Source organism: Oncorhynchus keta, chromosome 19 (genome assembly GCF_023373465.1).
Source record: "Oncorhynchus keta strain PuntledgeMale-10-30-2019 chromosome 19, Oket_V2, whole genome shotgun sequence".
Lineage (NCBI taxonomy): Eukaryota > Metazoa > Chordata > Actinopteri > Salmoniformes > Salmonidae > Oncorhynchus > Oncorhynchus keta.
In genome coordinates this window covers 12,754,389-12,776,726 of record NC_068439.1, presented here as the reverse complement: position 1 = coordinate 12,776,726, position 22,338 = coordinate 12,754,389, and the positions used below count along the sequence as shown (strand labels likewise).

General features: G+C 41.3%; 1 protein-coding gene across 2 annotated transcripts in view; it reads left to right on the top strand.

Moving 5' to 3' along the window:
• The first annotated feature begins 19,276 nt into the window (after positions 1–19,276).
• LOC118379636 (copine-4-like) overlaps positions 19,277–22,338 on the top strand; it is a 47,039-nt gene continuing 43,977 nt past the window's right edge. The window contains exons 1-3 of one of the 2 annotated variants that reach the window (XM_052469651.1): positions 19,277–19,773; positions 21,148–21,231; positions 21,325–21,429. In XM_052469651.1, the coding sequence (XP_052325611.1) occupies positions 21,166–21,231; positions 21,325–21,429 (171 nt within the window). In that variant the 5' untranslated portion in view covers positions 19,277–19,773; positions 21,148–21,165. Of the gene's footprint in view, positions 19,774–19,802; positions 19,978–21,147; positions 21,232–21,324; positions 21,430–22,338 lie in introns of those variants that run through there. The other variant, XM_052469652.1, reaches the window with a different exon arrangement.

Sequence of the window (22,338 nt, the reverse complement as noted above, 5' to 3'; positions counted from 1 at the left end):
AGAGAGAGAGAGAGAGAGAGAGAGAGAGAGAGAGAGAGAGAGAGAGAGAGAGAGAGAGTGGAAGAGAGGGGGAGTGTGGGATAGAGATAGAGAGAGTGTGGGATAGAGAGAGAGTCAGACAGAGAGGGGGTGGAAGAGAGGGGGGAGTGTGGGATAGAGAGTCAGACAGAGAGAGGGGTGGAAGAGAGGGGGGGGTGTGGGATAGAGAGTCAGACAGAGAGAGGGGTGGAAGAGAGGGGGGAGTGTGGGATAGAGAGTCAGACAGAGAGAGGGGTGGAAGAGAGGGGAGTGTTGGATAGAGAGTCAGACAGAGAGAGGGGTGGAAGAGAGGGGGAGTGTGGAAGAGAGGGGGAGTGTGGGATAGAGAGTCAGACAGAGAGAGGGGTGGAAGAGAGGGGGAGTGTGGGATAGAGAGTCAGACAGAGAGGGGGTGGAAGAGAGGGGGGAGTGTGGGATAGAGAGTCAGACAGAGAGAGGGGTGGAAGAGAGGGGGAGTGTGGGATAGAGAGTCAGACAGAGAGAGGGGTGGAAGAGAGGGGGAGTGTGGGATAGAGAGAGGGGTGGAAGAGAGGGGGAGTGTGGGATAGAGAGTCAGACAGAGAGAGGGGTGGAAGAGAGGGGGAGTGTGGGATAGAGAGTCAGACAGAGAGAGGGGTGGAAGAGAGGGGGAGTGTGGGATAGAGAGTCAGACAGAGAGAGGGGTGGAAGAGAGTGGGAGTGTTGGAGGACAAAGAGGAGTGTGATGAATGACCCCAGTGGCAGTGCAACTGATTCCATGGCAGGCTGGATGTAGCTGTCAGGGATAGAGGCTGCTGCACGTGGAGAGAGAAGAATCTCACGACATCACTGGCTGGCCGGAATGCTTGTGTAATGTGTGTGTGTGTGTGTGTACTGAACTTTGTGTGTGTGTCCATGTCAGCACATTGTTGAATGTATTGTGGAATGTATGACTGCATGTGTGTGCGTGTGTGTGTGTCTACATGGTGTTAATGCATGCGAGTGTGTGAGTGTGTGTATGCATGCATGCATGTATTTGTGCGTATGCGGGTGTGTGTGTGTGTGCGCGTGTAGAAAAGCAGGGTGGCGTCCTGCTACACAACACAAGGCTACAGCTCCATGATGGATGATGATGATGAGAGAACACATGATGGTTCCCCTGCTGCCACACGTTGTTCCTCTTTAAACACGCCGAGCTGAGAACAGGAACAAAGACCTGGGATGTATTGGGCAGAAAGTGGAATGGTTTCATTCAGTAAAACAAACACAGTTGTCTATTCCATGTATTCATTTCCATTCCATCTGTAGTATTGTATTCATTTCCATTCCATCTGTAGTATTGTATTCATTTCCATTCCATCTGTAGTATTGTATTCATTTCCATTCCATCTGTAGTATTGTATTCATTTCCATTCCATCTGTAGTATTGTATTCATTTCCATTCCATCTGTAGTATTGTATTCATTTCCATTCCATCTGTAGTATTGTATTCATTTCCATTCCATCTGTAGTATTGTATTCATTTCCATTCCATCTGTAGTATTGTATTCATTTCCATTCCATCTGTAGTATTGTATTCATTTCCATTCCATCTGTAGTATTGTATTAAATTTTCCACCATTTTAATGACTGTCTGATTTTTCTGAACGATTAAAAGGGCATTCGGTGTAAAACTCTTCGTGTCACGTCGTCATTAAAAGGGCATTCGGTGTAAAACTCTTCGTGTCACGTCGTCATTAAAAGGGCATTCGGTGTAAAACTCTTCGTGTCACGTCGTCATTAAAAGGGCATTCGGTGTAAAACTCTTCGTGTCACGTCGTCATTAAAAGGGCATTCGGTGTAAAACTCTTTGTGTCACGTCGTCATTAAAAGGGCATTCGGTGTAAAACTCTTCGTGTCACGTCGTCATTAAAAGGGCATTCGGTGTAAAACTCTTCGTGTCACGTCGTCATTAAAAGGGCATTCGGTGTAAAACTCTTCGTGTCACGTCGTCATTAAAAGGGCATTCGGTGTAAAACTCTTTGTGTCACGTCGTCATTAAAAGGGCATTCGGTGTAAAACTCTTCGTGTCACGTCGTCATTAAAAGGGCATTCGGTGTAAAACTCTTCGTGTCACGTCGTCATTAAAAGGGCATTCGGTGTAAAACTCTTCGTGTCACGTCGTCATTAAAAGGGCTACAAAATACAATTAGAAAGATTGATCAATTGTACGAACAAGGTCTTCGCCAGAAAAGGAAAAATAAGTCAAAATGTTATGCCTCTCATCTCTACATCTAGTCCTGTCTGAATGGGTACTGGGTATTTATAGTCCTGTCTGAATGGGCACTGGGTATTTATAGTCTTGTCTGAATGGGTACTGGGTATTTATAGTCCTGTCTGAATGGGCACTGGGTATTTATAGTCCTGTCTGAATGGGTACTGGGTATTTATAGTCTTGTCTGAATGGGTACTGGGTATTTATAGTCCTGTCTGAATGGGTACTGGGTATTTATCGTCCTGTCTGAATTGGTACGGTGTGTTTATAGTCCTGTTTGAATTGGCACTGGGTATTTATTCTGGTCTAGTCCTGTCTGAATGGGTACTGGGTATTTATCCTCTCTACCTGCCTATACCGGCAATGACTGCCATAAATCTGCACTGTGGGTGTAATGGGACTGTATCATGTCTTACATTATGGTGGGTTTGTACAGGTATGTTGGACTTTATCATATCTTACATTATTCTTAACTGACTTACCTAGTTAAATAAAGGTTAACCCTTGTGTCGTCATAACATTCGGTGTCCTAAGGTTAAAAAAATTACCCGCCTACACTAAACCCCTAAAATAAAGCAGCTTAATTGAATTTTAAACCCCAAATCCATTTTGCATGAAGAAACAACCTGTCATTCATCACAGATTTAGTGAATATCTGGGTTTTTCCTCTTCACAATGCAGAAAGACTGCATTTAATCAGCAGACACCACTATTTATTACAACACACCTGTCATTATTGCAAAAACAGAGGGTTATTATTAGTACTGCTGAAGGTACTGCATAGGTGTAAAAAAAAAAGTGTTGTTGCAAGAGATAGCACATGTATAGCCTAATAAAGTAGCAGAAATGTGCAGAAAGTAGTTTTGAATGCATTTTATTGAAGGGAAACAATAACAGTCTTGAACTTTTTTTGGGCAACAGTGATATATTCTTATATATTGTACAATCAGGAATTCAACTACAAAATACTAGTCTTCTCCCATTTGTTGAACCATTGCCCCCAACCATAAGGTGTATAAACAACAACATTAAATAAGAATAAAATAAGATAATAGATACAAAATGAAAATGTGAGGAACATAAAATCAATCAACTCTAATTAGCAGGATAGTATGCAGGACAGTATACGACAGTGTGTGTGCATGGACTTTGCAGATGTATTTCTCACATGTGCAGCACATAGTACCTACTGTCATACCTGGTCAGTCTAAGACATGTTATTTCATGTTAGATAGCGGTTGCCGAGGTTAAACTAACTAACTGGCTGCTGAGGTTCTAGTGAGTGTATGAGAGAGGCTGGATGGCTTTGGGGTTGTCATGGGTACCTGAACTAGGGGTCAGAAGTTAATTGCCACACTAGTGGGTGTAGCATTATGGGCATTGTAGTCCATATTGGACTGTCTGTCACTGCATATGTGAGAATCTCTCTGAATCTTCTGAATGGCAGGCCGTGCAACTGCAACATCTTAATAGGAATTGAAAGGTGCTGAGATGACTAGGCTGGTTTGTTAACAGCTGGCTGGGATCATTGAAGGGTGTGTGTGAGCCTGTATGTTTGTGTGTGTGTGTGTGGGGGGGGGGCATCTCTTTATTTTGGTCCTAACATGAGGGAGAGGGTTTTTATTGCAGAGAGCTTCTAGTTGAAATGATTGACATGTTACAGCCAGTCAGAGAGAGAGATGGGCAGGAAGGCTTTTACTAGTGCACTCTCGAGAGGCATTAATGTGTGTCTGTGTGTGTGTGTGTGCGCGTGAGTGAGTGAGTGCGTACGCGCATGCTTGCGTGCTTGTGACCACGCAGCACAACTCTCCTCAAATCACCTGGTGGTCAGTGTTCTGTGAAAGATTTTTGTGAACGCGAGAATGTTAGCCCTATCAGAGTTGGCTACAGCCCATAGCCTACAGCAGGGGTGGACAGGTGGCTAAAACCAGCCCCCGAGTGATTTATTTTCTCCCCTCCAAAGTTTTTAAATGTAAAAAAAAGTCTGTAAAAGTAAGAAATCCAATAAAAACATATGTGACTGTTTCTCAATGTAATCAAGGTATAAAATGGTCATTGTTTTAAAATACAAACTCTTTTTGGGCTTAGTTGTGGTCCAATTGCTGTGTACATACATATGTTATGATTGGTATTTGGTATTTTGTTAGGATACCCATTAGCTGTTGCGAAGGCATAAGCTATTATTCCTGCGATCCGCACGAAACAATACAGTACATTAATAGACAAGAACAGAACTCCATACATGTAAAAACGGCACGCATAGCCTACATACAGTGCATTCTGAAAGTATTCCGACCCCTTCACTTTTTCCACAGCCTTATTGTTCAAGCACCTTTGGCAGAGATTACAGCCTTGAATCTTCTTGGGTATGACGCTACAAGCTTGGCACACCTGTATTTGGGGAGTTTCTCCCGTTATTCTCTGTAGATAATCTCAAGCTCTGTCTGGTTGTATGGGGAACGTTGCTGCACAGCTATTTTCAGGTCTCTCCAGAGATGTTAGATCGGGTTTAAGTCCGCGCTCTGGCTGGGCCACTCAAGGACATTCAGAGACGTGTCCCGAAGCCACTCCTGCATTGTCTTGGCTGTGTGCTTAGGGTCGTTGTCCTGTTATAAGACGAACCTTCTCCCCAGTCTGGGGTCCTGAGCATTCTGGAGCTGGTTTTCATCAAACATCTCTATGTACTTTGCTCTGTTCATCTTTCCCTCGATCTTGACTAGTCTCCCAGTCCCTGACGCTGAAAAACATTCCCACAGCATGATGCTGCCACAACCATGCTTCACCGTAGGGTTGGTATTAGCAAGGTGATGAGTGGTGCCTGGTTTCCTCCAGACGTGACGCTTGACATTCAGGTCAAAGAGTTCAATCTTGGTTTCATCAGGCCACAGAATCTTGTTTTGGTCTTTAGATGCCTTTAGGCAAACTCCCAGCAGGCTGTCATGTGCCTTTTACTGAGAAGTGGCTTCCGTCTGGCCACTCTACCATAAAGGCCTGATTTGTTGAGTGCTGCAGAGATGGTTGTTCTTCTGGAAGGTTCTCCCATCTCCACAAAGGAGCTCTGTTAGAGTGATGATCGTGTTCTTGGCCACATCCCCCCCCCCCCTGATTTCTCAGTTTGGCCAGGTGTCCAGCTCTAGGAAGAGTCTTGGTGGTTTCAAACTTCTTCCATGCTGCAGAAATGTTTTGGTACCCTTTCCCAGATCTGTGCCTCAACACAATCCTGTCTCGGAGCGCTACAGACAATTCCTTCCACCTCATGGCTCTGGTTTTTGCTCTGACAGCTACTGTCAACTGTGGGACCTTATATAGACAGGTGTGTGACTTTCCAAAATCATGTCCAATCATTTGAATTTACCACAGGTGGACTCCAAGTTGTAGAAACATCTCAGGGATGATCAATGGAAACAGGATGCATCAAGGCTCCATTTTGAGTCTCATAGCAAAGGGTCTGAATACTTATGTAAATAAGGTATCTGTTTTTAATTTTTAATACATTTGCAAAAAAATCTACAAATCTGTTTTTGCTTTGTCATTATTGGGTATTGTATGTAGATTCATGAGGACTTTTTAAAATCCATTTTAGATTAAGGCTTTAACGTAAGAAAATGTGGAAAAAGTCAAGGGGTCTGAATACTTTCCGAATGCCCTGTATCAATACATACACACATGAAATATCTATCTCAAATAGGGGAGAGGCGTTGTTGCTGTTGCTTTATCTGTTTTTTGAAACCAGGTTTGCTGTTCATTTGAGCAATATGAGATGAAACGGAGTCCCATGCAATAATGTGTCTGTGTAATACTGTACGCTTTCTTGAATTTGTTCTAGATTCGGGGACTGTGAGAGAAATAAAACCTGGTGGCATGTCTGGTGGGGTATGTGTGTGTGTCAGAGCTGTGTGTAAGTTGACTATGCAAAGAATTTCGCATTTTCAACACATTCATGCTTTTTTAAAGAAGAAGTGATGCAGTCAGTCTCTCCTTAACTCTTAGCCAAAGGAGACTGGCAGGCATGGTATTAATATAGTGTTTATAGATGACAATGAAGAGCAAGACGTGCCGTTTTGTTCTGAGCCAGCAGCTTAACTAGGTCTTTCTTTGCAGCACTTGACCACATGATTGGACAATAATCAAAATAAGACAGAACTAGAGCCTGCGGGACTTTGTGGAGTGTGGTGTCAAAAAAGCAGAGTGTCTCTTTATTACTGACAGACTACCATCTTTCCAACCATTGGCACTATTTGTTTTGACCATGACAGTTTACAATCTCCTCAACTTGTTCAACAGCCACACCATTCATTACCAGATTCAGCTCAGGTCTAGAAATTAGGGAATGGTTTGTACCAAATGCAATGCTCTTAGTTTTAGAGATGTTCAGGACCAGTTTATTACAGTTTATTACACCCATTCCAAAACAGACAAACTCTTTGTTAAGGGTTTCAGTGACTTAATTTCCTGTGGTTGCTGATGCGTATATGGTTGAATCATCAGCATACATGGACAAACATGATTTGTTTAATGCCAGTGGCAGGTCATTGGTAAAAATAGGAAAGAGTAGAGGGCCTAGAGAGCTGCCCTGTGGTACACTACACGGACAATGGTTGACATTAGACAAGCTTCCATTAAAGAAAACCAGTTCTATTAGATAGGTAGGCCTGAATCCACCATAAATTGTTTTCTCAACAACAGGTTATAGTCAATAATATCAAAGGCTGCACTGAAATCTAACAGTAAAGCTCCCACAATCTTCTTATTATCAACTTCTATTATGATCAGGCATTTGTGTCCATGCAGTTACATGTTGAGTGCCCTTCTCTATCATCATGCTGAAAGTCTGTTGTCATTTTGTTTACAGAGAAATACCATTGTATTTGGTCAAACACAATTGTTTCCAATAGTTTGCTAAGAGCTGGCAACAAGCTGATAGGTCTACTGTTAGAACCAATACAGGCCACTTTACCACTCTTGGGTAGTGGCTTGAGGATAAACATCTTCCTCTAGACTCAGATTAAAGATATGACGGATAGGATTGGCCATAGAGTCAGATAGTTATTTTGGGCCACCAATGAGAGTAAATGTCATTCCTGTTCATCATAATATGTTTTTACACCACAAATTTATATTTTCCTTAAATCTTTTTTGTCACAGTTGTTGTAAGATGTTGAGTTCCACATATTTATTTCCAAGTGAAACTTCAGCAAAACAAAAATATACCAATAAACAAACAACTAAATGTGACTACGTGGCGCACATGCACAAACACAAAACAATATCCCACAAACACAGGTGGGGAAAATAGCTACTTAAATATGATCCCCAATTAGAGACAACGATTACCAGCTGCCTCCTAATTGGGAATCATACAAAACACCAACATAGAAAATATAAACTAGAACACAACATAGAAATGATAAACTAGAATACCCCCTAGTCCCTGACCCACTACACCATAGAGAAACAAGAGCAGACAGATATAGAGGATAAATAAAGTGAAGGAGTCCACGTGAGTCCAACGAAGCGCTGATGCGTGTAACGATGGTGGCAGCTGTGCGTAATGATGGGCAGCCTGGCGCTCGAGAGCGGGAGGTGTAACATTTCCATTCATTTAAGTTTTAATGAGACAACAAGCTACAGTAACTGTCTGTCTCAGTGAAGTTCAGTCACATAGCAGACTCATATTAAGAACACATGTTGTACGCGACTGGGGTTGACCTGAATTCCACTGGTGGATAAAGTGCATAATAAGGACTTATTCTGTGTTTATACACTACCGGTAAAAAGTTTTAGAACACCTACTCATTCAAAGGTTTTGCTTTATTTTTACTATTTTCTACATTGTAGAATAATACTGAAGACATCAAAACTATGAAATAACACATATGAAATCATGTAGTAACCAAAATAAGTGTTAAACAAATCAAATATCTAACAAATTTCACCAAAATGACTGGAGCTCTTACATACTGTGTTTGTAAGAATTGAAAGAGCATTGGCAAATGTACGAGCCCAAAGGCCAAAAGATGGCAATATTGAGTCATTTCATCTTACCGTCCAAAGGGAATGCATTTGGGCTAGATTTCTCTTGTCTGACACAGTACCCCTCCGGTTTATCTCATACAGTTCTTCTTCCAAGTGCTTACTCCTCTCTCTCTACCCATCACCTGATACTCCTCTCTCTCTACCCATCACCTGATACTCCTCTCTCTCTACCCATCACCTGATACTCCTCTCTCTCTACCCATCACCTGATACTCCTCTCTCTCTACCCATGACCTGATACTCCTCTCTCTCTACCCATCACCTGATACTCCTCTCTCTCTACCCATGACCTGATACTCCTCTCTCTCTACCCATCACCTGATACTCCTCTCTCTCTACCCATCACCTGATACTCCTCTCTCTCTACCCATCACCTGATACTCCTCTCTCTCTACCCATGACCTGATACTCCTCTCTCTCTACCCATCACCTGATACTCCTCTCTCTCTCTACCCATGACCTGATACTCCTCTCTCTCTACCCATCACCTGATACTCCTCTCTCTCTACCCATCACCTGATACTCCTCTCTCTCTACCCATGACCTGATACTCCTCTCTCTCTACCCATCACCTGATACTCCTCTCTCTCTACCTATGACCTGATACTCCTCTCTCTCTACCCATGACCTGATACTCCTCTCTCTCTACTCATGACCTGATACTCCTCTCTCTCTACCCATCACCTGATACTCCTCTCTCTCTACCCATCACCTGATACTCCTCTCTCTCTACCCATGACCTGATACTCCTCTCTCTCTACCCATCACCTGATACTCCTCTCTCTCTCTACCCATGACCTGATACTCCTCTCTCTCTACCCATGACCTGATACTCCTCTCTCTCTACCCATCACCTGATACTCCTCTCTCTCTACCCATGACCTGATACTCCTCTCTCTCTACCCATCACCTGATACTCCTCTCTCTCTACCTATGACCTGATACTCCTCTCTCTCTACCCATGACCTGATACTCCTCTCTCTCTACTCATGACCTGATACTCCTCTCTCTCTACCCATCACCTGATACTCCTCTCTCTCTACCCATGACCTGATACTCCTCTCTCTCTACCATGACCTGATACTCCTCTCTCTCTACTCATGACCTGATACTCCTCTCTCTCTACCCATGACCTGATACTCCTCTCTCTCTACCCATGACCTGATACTCCTCTCTCTCTACTCATGACCTGATACTCCTCTCTCTCTACCCATCACCTGATACTCCTCTTTCTCTACCCATCACCTGATACTCCTCTCTCTCTACCCATGACCTGATACTCCTCTCTCTCTACCCATCACCTGATACTCCTCTCTCTCTACCCATGACCTACCTGATACTCCTCTCTCTCTACCCATCACCTGATAACCAATGCTCTTCCTCCAACCATGATCTTTCTTTCTACACTGATCTTTACAATCAATTCAAGATAAGAATTTCATCTGTTAGTTAAGAGTTGCTGCTTGGCATGGGAAAAGAAGATGGCCAAACCTGGTTTTAAACTGACAACCATTGTCTGGGATACACATTAAAAGCTTATTCAGTCAGTGCTCTGCTGTCTCTCTCTCTCTCTCAATTTAATTCAAGGAGCTTTATTGGCATGGGAAACATTGCCAAAGCAAGTGAAGTAGATAATATACAAAAGTGAAATGAACAATAAAAATGATCAGTAAACATAACACTCTCTCTCGGTTTCCCTCTCTCATATTCACTTAGCCTTAGAGGCCCTGGGAAGGCGAGAGAAAGACCTCTGGTGCTCTAAAACACTATTTACTCCTCCTGCATCCTCGTGTACTGCCGGCCAATCAGCATCTCCAAAATGGAATCCCTTGTCGCTGCGCGCTACGGCCTGAGCAGTGTGTTCTTTAATGTTTTGTTAATCAGAAACCTCTTCATGTGACTCTGCTGCTCAGAACTAAGAAGCACTGATGAAGGCATTGTGTGAAAGTGTGAGGAGAAGAGGAGGAGAGAGGAGGGTAGAGGAGGCAAGAGGACGGGAGACGAGGGGAGAGGAGGCGAGAGGAGGGGAGAGGAGGCGAGAGGAGGGGAGCGGAGGGGAGAGGAGGCGAGCGGAGGGGAGAGGAGGGGAGAGGAGGGGAGATGCATAGCCGTGGGAAATAGGGGTGCGAAAAATCTAAAAAATATTAGCGGATCGGTACAGCGTCTGCACGGCTATGAGGAGAGGTGAGGACAGCAGAGGAGAGGGGAGGGGTGAGGAGGAAGAGGGGAGGAAAGGTGAGGAGGGGAGAGGAGAGGATGGGAGGGGAGCAGAGAGGCAACCAGTGCATAGACAGAGAACACAACTCATTATAGTTACATGTCTATCACTGGTCAAGGTGACTGAAACATATTGAAGAAACCATGCATATAAAACCCATTCTAAATCCTTATTTATTCTATACCGGGGGGAAGTATTGCATTTCACCTTGAGTGGGTCTGCATTAGGAGTGAGTCTCAACCAGGCAGGCAGTGTGACTGTACCATGCTGAGCATGTCTGACACATCTGTTTGGATCAGACACAACCGGGCCTACTGACATGGCCACTGCCAACCCCAGGGCCCACAGGGATATGGGTGATATGTACAAGACTTTGAAAATGTCCTCTCATTTCTCTATCCTTTGTGTCTTCTGTCATATCAGTATCATTTCACTATTCACCATAGTAACTAAAAACAGTTGGAATGGAACCATGTCAAAATCAAGAGGTTGATGCATTCTGTTAATGAGATTCATGGATCACAGATTGTCCCATAGCAACTGACTGTGTACCTCGTTAGCCAAGGATCTGACAGCCAGGTCTTCCAGGAAGGAATAATACACTCTCAAGGATAGATCCATGGCTATGTAACCTACTTCATAGGCCCTATCCCAATGGTCTCCTCCCATCCTTCTGATATGCCAGATGCCTTCTCTCTCTCTCTCTCTCTGTGTGTGTGTGTGTGTGTGTGTGTGTGTGTGTGTGTGTGTGTGTGTGTGTGTGTGTGTGTGTGTGTGTGTGTGTGTGTGTGTGTGTGTGTGTGCTACAAATATATTATTTTTAGAAACCCCATGAGCATACTGTCTTGTATCAAAATAATTCCTAAGATATCACCATGCACAATACAATGGAATACTAACAAATATTCTTCCCCCCAACAACAAAGGATTTGTTCGTTTTTTGCAGATGAGAAGCTTTAATAAATATATATTTTTTAAATATAATAATAATAACCATGGTAATATGGTAATAACAAACTGCAGAGGATTTAGTTGACTTTAAAACGAATGCCTGCCTTAAAAAATAAAAAGTGGAGACCCATTGAACAGATATCAAGCTTAAATAAGCAAGTGACACTGGCAAGAGCAGTGTGCAGCTTTTTCTGTTGTTTTAAAGTAATGGCCGTACATGAATTCATCAAGGTCCTCTGTAGCTCAGTTGGTAGAGCAATGGGCTCTTGTAACGCCAGGGTAGTGGGTCGGATTCCCAGGACCACACATATGTAAAATGTAAGTCGCTTTGGATAAAAGCGTCTGCTAAATGCCATAATAAATCAAATCAAATCCAAATCAAATCAAAAAACAACATGGTAGCAACACAACATGGTAGCAACACAACATGGTAGCAACACAACATAACAACAACACGGTAGCAATACAACATAACAACAACATGGTAGCAACACAACATAACAACAACATGGTAGCAACACAACATAACAACAACATGGTAGCAATACAACATAACAACATGGTAGCAACACAACATGACAACAACATGGTAGCAAAACAAAATAACAACAACATGGTAGCAACACAACATAACAACACGGTAGCAATACAACATAACAACAACATGGTAGCAACACAACATAACAACAACATGGTAGCAACACAACATAACAACAACATGGTAGCAAAACAAAATAACAACAACATGGTAGCAACAGAACATAACAACAACATGGTAGCAACACAACATAACAACAACATGGTAGCAACACAACATAACAACAACATGGTAGCAAAACAAAATAACAACAACATGGTATGAATACAACAAGGTAGCAACACAACATAACAACAACATGGTAGCAACACAACATAACAACAACATGGTAGCAGCACAACATAACAACAACATGGTAGCAACACAACATAACAACAACACGGTAGCAATACAACATAACAACAACATGGTAGCAACACAACATAACAACAACACGGTAGCAACACAACATGGTAGCAACACAACATAACAACAACATGGTAGCAAAACAAAATAACAACAACATGGTAGCAACACAACATAACAACAACATGGTAGCAACACAACATAACAACAACATGGTAGCAAAACAACATAACAACAACATGGTAGCAACAGAACATAACAACAACATGGTAGCAACACAACATAACAACAACATGGTAGCAAAACAACATAACAACAACATGGTAGCAAAACAACATAACAACAACATGGTAGCAACACAACATAACAACAACATGGTAGCAATACAACATAACAACAACATGGTAGCAACACAACATAACAACAACATGGTAGCAATACAACATAACAACAACATGGTAGCAACACAACATAACAACAACATGGTAGCAACACAACATAACAACAACATGGTAGCAAAACAAAATAACAACAACATGGTAGCAACAGAACATAACAACAACATGGTAGCAACACAACATAACAACAACATGGTAGCAACACAACATAACAACAACATGGTAGCAAAACAAAATAACAACAACATGGTAGCAACACTACATAACAACAACAACATGGTAGCAATACAACATGGTAGAAACACAACATGGTAGCAACACAACATAACAACAACACGGTAGCAATACAACATAACAACAACATGGTAGCAACACAACATAACAACAACACGGTAGCAACACAACATGGTAGTAACACAACATAACAACAACATGGTAGCAAAACAAAATAACAACAACATGGTAGCAACACAACATAACAACAACATGGTAGCAATACAACATAACAACAACATGGTAGCAAAACAACATAACAACAACATGGTAGCAATACAACATAACAACAACATGGTAGCAAAACAACATAACAACAACATGGTAGCAACACAACATAACAACAACATGGTAGCAATACAACATAACAACAACATGGTAGCAACACAACATAACAACAACATGGTAGCAATACAACATAACAACAACATGGTAGCAATACAACATAACAACATGTTAGCAACACAACATAACAACAACACGGTAGCAACACAACATAACAACAACACGGTAGCAACACAACATAACAACAACATGGTAGCAACACAACATAACAACAACATGGTAGCAATACAACATATTAGCAACACAACATAACAACATGTTAGCAACACAACATAACAACATGTTAGCAACACAACATAACAACATGTTAGCAATACAACATAACAACATGTTAGCAACACAACATAACAACATGTTAGCAATACAACATAACAACATGGTAGCAATACAACATAACAACATGTTAGCAACACAACATAACAACAACACGGTAGCAACACAACATGGTAGCAACACAACATGGTATCAACACAACATGGTAGCAATACAACATAACAACATGTTAGCAACACAACATAACAACAACATGGTAGCAACACAACATAACGACAACACGGTAGCAACACAACATGGTAGCAACACAACATAACAACAACACGGTAGCAACACAACATAACAACAACATGGTAGCAACACAACATAACAACAACATGGTAGCAATACAACATAACAACAACATGGTAGCAACACAACATAACAACAACATGGTAGCAACACAACATGGTAGCAACACAACATAACAACAACATGGTAGCAACACACTCTTTATGTAGTGTTGTCTCTCTTTATGTAGCTTAGCATTGTGTTGTCTCTCTTTATGTAGTGTTGTGTTGTCTCTCTTCATGTTGCGTTGTGTTGTCTCTCTTTATGTAGTGTTGTGTTGTCTCTCTTTATATAGCGTTGTGATGTCTTGAACTACAGTAGGGGACAACTACAGTAGGGCAGATCTATGATAGGGGACAACTACAGTAGGGGAAAACTACAGTAGGGGGAACCACAGGACGGGGGGGACTACAGTAGGGGAGAACTACAGTAGGGGGAACAACAGTAGGGGACAACTACAGTAGGGGACAACTACAGTAGGGGAAAAAACTACAGTAGGGGCCAACTACAGTGTGGAGAACTACAGTAGGGGACAACTACAGTGTGGAGAACTACAGTAGGGGACAACTACAGTAGGGGACGACTACAGTAGGGGACAACTTCAGTAGGGGACAACTACAGTAGGGGACAACTACAGTAGGGGACAACTACAGTAGGGGACAACTACAGTAGGGGACAACTACAGTAGGGGACAACTACAGTAGGAGACAACTACAGTAGGAGACAACTACAGTAGGGGATAACTACAGTAGGGGACAACTACAGTAGGGGTAAACTACAGTAGGGGACAACTACAGTGTGGAGAACTACAGTAGGGGACAACTACAGTGTGGAGAACTACAGTAGGGGACAACTACAGTAGGGGACAACTACAGTAGGGGACAACTACAGTGTGGAGAACTACAGTAGGGGACAACTACAGTGTGGAGAACTACAGTAGGGGACAACTACAATGTGGAGAACTACAGTAGGGGAGAACTACAGTGTGGAGAACTACAGTAGGGTACAACTACAGTAGGGGACAACTACAGTGTGGAGAACTACAGTAGGGGACAACTACAGTAGGGGAAAACTACAGTAGGGTACAACTACAGTAGGGTACAACTACAGTAGGGGACAACTACAGTAGGGGGAAACTACAGTAGGGGACAACTACAGTAGGGGACAACTACAGTAGGGGAGAACTACAGTAGGATACAACTACAGTAGGGGACAACTACAGTATGGAAGAACTACAGTAGGGGACAACTACAGTAGGGGAGAACTACAGTAGGGGAAAACTACAGTAGGGGAGAACTACAGTAGGGGCCAACTACAGTAGGGGATAACTACAGTAGGGGACAACTACAGTAGGGGACAACTACAATAGGGGACAACTACAGTAGGGGACAACTACAATAGGGGACAACTACAGTAGGGGACAACTACAGTGTGGAGAACTACAGTAGGGGCCAACTACAGTAGGGGACAAATTCAGTAGGGGACAACTACAGTAGGGGACAACTACAGTAGGAGACAACTACAGTAGGGGCGAACTACAGTAGAGTACAACTACAGTAGGGGACAACTACAGTAGGGGACAACTACAGTAGGGGAAAACTACAGTAGGGGACAACTACAGTAGGGGAGAACTACAGGAGGGGCCAACTACAGTAGGGGCCAACTACAGTAGGGGACAACTGCAGTAGGAGACAACTACAGTAGGGGAGAACTACAGTAGGGTACAACTACAGTAGAATACAACTACAGTAGGGTACAACTACAGTAGGGGACAACTACAGTAGGGGACAACTACAGTAGGGGACAACTACAGTAGGGGACAACTACAGTAGGGGACAACTACTGTAGTTCTTCTGTAGCTCAGTTGGTAGAGCATGGCGCTTGTAACGCCAGGGTAGTGGGTTCGATCCCCGGGACCACCCATACGTAGAATGTATGCACACATGACTGTAAGTCGCTTTGGATAAAAGCGTCTGCTAAATGGCATATATATATAACTACAGTAGGGTACAACTACAGTAGGGGACAACTACAGTAGGGGACAACTACAGTAGGGTACAACTACAGTGTGCAGAACTACAGTAGGGGACAACTACAGTAGGGGACAACTACAGTAGGGGACAACTACAGTAGGATACAACTACAGTAGGGGACAACTACAGTAGGAGACAACTACAGTATGGGACAACTACAGTAGAGGACAACTACAGTATATGAGAGAAATTGGAAAGAATGAGGTTACACAGGCATTCAGTCACAACTGGGCCAATGAAGAGGGATAACTGTTTCATGCTTTGTTATATACTGCCCCCTTCTGGAATCACAGACTCAGTATCTTGAGAATCTTGAACACAAAGGCAGAGGCACAGGCCACTAACACTGTCAGTTCCATCTGAAAGAGAGAGAGTTGGACATACATGCCAGCCGAATAAGCAGAAAGGAATTCAAGGAAAGTCATTTTGCTTTGGCATCACCACCATAAAATAACCATTAAAGCATCACATTACCATACATATAAAAACAGACTGTTATAACCATACATACACAAATACTGTTATAACCATACATACACAAATACTATTATAACCATATATAAAACAGACTGTTATAACCATACATACACAAATACTGTTATAACCATACATACACAAATACTGTTATAACCATATATAAAACAGACTGTTATAACCATACATACACAAATACTGTTATAACCATACATACACAAATACTGTTATAACCATATATAAAACAGACTGTTATAACCATACATACACAAATACTGTTATAACCATACATACACAAATACTGTTATAACCATATATAAAAACAGACTGTTATAACCATACATACACAAATACTGTTATAACCATACATACACAAATACTGTTATAACCATACATACACAAATACTGTTATAACCATATATAAAACAGACTGTTATAACCATATATAAAAAGTATATAATAATAATAGTAAACCACTGGACAGGTACTAATAATAACCCAGGTACTAATAATAAACCAGGTACTAATAATAACCCAGGTACTAATAATAACCCAGGTACTAATAATAACCCAGGTACTAATAATAAACCAGGTACTAATAATAAACCAGGTACTAATAATAAACCAGGTACTAATAATAACCCAGGTACTAATAATAACCCAGGTACTAATAATAACCCAGGTACTAATAATAAACCAGGTACTAATAATAAACCAGGTACTAATAATAACCCAGGTACTAATAATAAACCAGGTACTAATAATAACCTGGGTACTAATAATAAACCAGGTACTAATAATAAACCAGGTACTAATAATAAACCAGGTACTAATAATAACCCGGGTACTAATAATAAACCAGGTACTAATAATAAACCAGGTACTAATAATAAACCAGGTACTAATAATAACCCGGGTACTAATAATAAACCAGGTACTAATAATAACCCAGGTACTAATAATAAACCAGGTACTAATAATAAACCAGGTACTAATAATAACCCAGGTACTAATAATAAACCAGGTACTAATAATAAACCAGGTACTAATAATAAACCAGGTACTAATAATAAACCAGGTACTAATAATAAACCAGGTACTAATAATAACCTGGGTACTAATAATAAACCAGGTACTAATAATAAACCAGGTACTAATAATAAACCAGGTACTAATAATAAACCAGGTACTAATAATAACCCGGGTACTAATAATAAACCAGGTACTAATAATAAACCAGGTACTAATAATAAACCAGGTACTAATAATAAACCAGGTACTAATAATAACCTGGGTACTAATAATAAACCAGGTACTAATAATAAACCAGGTACTAATAATAACCCAGGTACTAATAATAAACCAGGTACTAATAATAAACCAGGTACTAATAATAAACCACGGGACAGGTACTAATAATAAACCAGGTACTAATAATAAACCAGGTACTAATAATAAACCAGGTACTAATAATAAACCAGGTACTAATAATAACCCAGGTACTAATAATAAACCAGGTACTAATAATAAACCAGGTACTAATAATAAACCACGGGACAGGTACTAATAATAAACCAGGTACTAATAATAAACCAGGTACTAATAATAAACCAGGTACTAATAATAAACCAGGTACTAATAATAACCCGGGTACTAATAATAAACCACTGGACAGGTACTAATAATAAACCACGGGACAGGTACTAATAATAAACCACGGGACAGGTACTAATAATAAACCAGGTACTAATAATAAACCAGGTACTAATAATAAACCAGGTACTAATAATAAACCACTGGACAGGTACTAATAATAAACCACGGGACAGGTACTAATAATAAACCACGGGACAGGTACTAATAATAAACCAGGTACTAATAATAAACCAGGTACTAATAATAAACCACGGGACAGGTACTAATAATAAACCACGGGACAGGTACTAATAATAAACCAGGTACTAATAATAAACCAGGTACTAATAATAAACCACGGGACAGGAACTAATAATAAACCAGGTACTAATAATAAACCAGGTACTAATAATAAACCAGGTACTAATAATAAACCAGGTACTAATAATAAACCAGGTTCTAATAAAAAACCACGGGACAGGTACTAATAATAAACCACTGGACAGGCACTAATAATAAACCACTGGACAGGTACTAATAATAAACCAGGCACTAATAATAAACCACTGGACAGGTGCTAATAATAAACCACTGGACAGGTACTAATAATAAACGAGGTACTAATAATAAACCACGGGACAGGTACTAATAATAAACCAGGTACTAATAATAAACCAGGTACTAATAATAAACCACTGGACAGGTACTAATAATAAACCAGGTACTAATAGTAAATCACTGGACAGGTACTAATAATAAACCAGGTACTAATAATAAACCACTGGACAGGTACTAATAATAAACCAGGTACTAATAATAAACCACTGGACAGGTACTAATAATAAACCAGGTACTAATAGTAAACCACTGGACAGGTGCTAATAATAAACCACTGGAAAGGTACTAATAATAAACCACTGGAAAGGTACTAATAATAAACCACTGTAAAGGTTCAGTACAGGGCAGTCACTTCTATCCGCCACTGGGTGTCGCCATTGTCCCATTACTTTCCATCAAACCCAGTCCCGTGGCTTTACAGCTCGGGGGGAACATAACTACGTTAACCGGCGCCGCGTCATCATATACTGGGAGGAGACAGAGAGGGAGAGAGACAGAAATATAGACCCAGAAAGAGAGAGAGAGAGAGAAAGAGAGAAGGAGAGAGAGAGAGAGAGAGAGATTTTCGCCCATTCATACTATAAGGAGGCTGCTGCATCGTGGTCCTCAGTACTTATACAGCTTAGCTGACGGAGAGTGGGAGGCAAAGAAAGAGAGCGAGAGAGAGAGAGAGAGAGAGAGAGAGAGAGAGAGAGAGAGAGAGAGAGAGAGAGAGAGAGAGAGAGAGAGAGAGGGGAAAAAGAGAGAGAGAGTGAGAGAGAGCAAGAGAGAGAGAGAGAGAGAGAGCGAGGGAGAGAGAGAGAGAGAGAGAGAGAGAGAGAGAGAGAGAGAGAGAGAGAGAGAGAGAGAGAGAGAGAGCAAGAGGGAGAGAGGGAGAGAGAGAGAGAAAGGAGGGATGGGTGCAGAGTGTGTGAGGAACGAGAAGTCACTGTGATTCCGCCAAACAGTGGAGTTTCCTCCAGCTCTGCTCTGCTCTACTCTACCTGGTACTTGAGGTAAGTTACTGACTGGAACAATAATAAGGTGTGTGTGTGTGTGTGTGTGTGTGTGTGTGTGTGTGTGTGTGTGTGTGTGTGTGTGTGTGTGTGTGTGTGTGTGTGTGTGTGTGTGTGTGTGTCACAGGTGACAGAGAGAGAGTGATATAGTAGCTGTGGAGGGACAACTCAGCAGGGACCTTCCTGTCCTAAGGATTCATTAATGTCAGTACCTGCACTCACACATTCTCTCTTTCTCTCTCTATCTCACACACGCACACACAATCACGCAGGCTTGCAGACATATGCACATTTTGTCAATGTTTCTGAGTCCATTTTAAGGTCAGAGGTCAGGGGTAACGGATCTCTGAACAGTGATTGGTTCCGATTCTGTCTAGTAGCGCTGTGAAAAGACAGAGAGATGTTTAGATATAGAGTTGTCCATTTCTTGTTCCCTGCTCTGAACCTTTCACACACACTGAATGCATCAAATATATAGGAGAAAGAGTACGAGAGAGAGAGAGAGAGAGAGGCAGAGAGAGCATACCGCAGAACAGAACTGGGTCATATTGAGTTTGCTACCAAACCACGGGATGTGGCATAAAAGAGAGAGAAAGCGAGAGAGGGAATGTAGAATATAATGTAGACTATAATGTAGAATATAATGTAGAATATAATGTAGAAAATAATGTAGAATGGCATGTACAATATAATGTAGAATAGAATATAGAATAGCATGTTGACTAGAATATAGAATTGAATGTAGAATTGAATGTAGAATATAATATAGAATTGAATGTAGAATAGCATGTAGAATAGAACATATAATAGAATGTAGAATACAATATAGAATAGAATGTGAATAGAATGTAGAATAGCATGTAGAATAGAAAGTAGAATAGAATATAGAATATAATATAGAATAGAATGTAGAATAGAATGTAGAATATGATGTAGAACAGGCCTCCCCGAGCTGCTGTTGGTCAGAAAACTGAAACATGAGGCGATGTTTCTGTTATTCTGGTAAGTCAGCACAGTGAGTGTGTGTATATGTTTGTGTGTTTGTGTGTCTGTGTGTCCGTGTGTTTGTGTGTCTGTGTGTCTGTGTGTTTGTGTCTGTGTGTCTGTGTGTTTGTGTGTCTCTGTGTCTGTGTGTCTGTGTGTCTGTGTGTTTGTGTGTTTGTGTGTCTGTGTGTTTGTGTGTCTGTGTGTTTGTGTGTTTGTGTGTGCGAGTCTTGACCTTGAACATAAGAACTGCTCACTGCTTACTCAGCACCACTGCATCTTCTCATGTTGTAACAGAGGAGGGGTTTGTTTAGGAGGGTGTGTTCTCCCTAAGGTGTGTGTGTGTGTGAGAGAGAGAGAGTTCTCACTCAAGTGTTTGTGTGTCTGCAGGCCCTGTGTGTGTCCAGCATGAGTAACATCTACGAGTCTGCAGAGGCGACCCTTGGCCTGTGCAACTCTTCCTGTCTGACCAAGGTAGCTTATACACACTTTATTGATTGATGGATTGACAAAATGATTCATTGACAAATGTATTGATTGAACGATTGACTGCTTGATTGATGACAGGTTGAGCTGAGAGTGGCTTGTCAAGGGATCTCAGACCGAGATGCCCTTTCTAAACCAGACCCCTGTGTTGTCCTCAAGATGCAGTCACACGGACAGTGGTTTGAGGTACTGTCTCTACCTCCATCTATCTCTATCTCTCCCTCCATCTCTCTCTCTCTCCCTCCATCTCTCCCTCCATCCACCTATCTCTCTCCCTCCATCTCTCCCTCTCTCCATCTCTCTATCTCTCTCTCTCTCTATCTATCTATCTATCTATCAATCAATTCAATTCAAGGGGCTTTATTGGCATAGGAAACATGTGTTAACATTGCCACAGCAAGTGAGGTAGATAATATATCAAGTGAATATATAAAGTGAAATAAACAATAAAAATGAACAGTAAACATTACACATACAGAAGTTTCAAAACAATAAAGACATTACAAATGTCATGTTATATATATACAGTGTTTTAACAATGTAAAAATGGTTAAAGGACACAAGATAAAATAAATAAGCATAAATATGGGTTGTATTTACAATGGTGTTTGTTCTTCACTGGTTGCCCTTTTCTCGTGGCAACAGGTCACAAATCTTGCTGCTGTGATGACACACTGGAATTTCACCCAGTAGATATGGGAGTTTATCAAAATTGGATTTGTTTTCGAATTCTTTGTGGATCTATCTATCTATCTATCTATCTATCTATCTATCTATCTATCTATCTATCTATCTATCTATCTATCTCTCTCTCTCTCCCTCTATCTCTCCCTCTATCTCTCCCTCTCTGTTTCTCTCCCTCTCACTCTATCTCTCCCCCTCTCTGTCTCCGTGCCTGACTCATCTAGAATTTTTTTTAGGTGATTTTGCCACAGTTGAACTTACATCACACACACACACACACACACACACACACACACACACACACACACACACACACACACACACACACACACACACACACACACACACACACACACACACACACACACACACACACACACACACACACTCTCTTTACTTTGAGACGTTTAT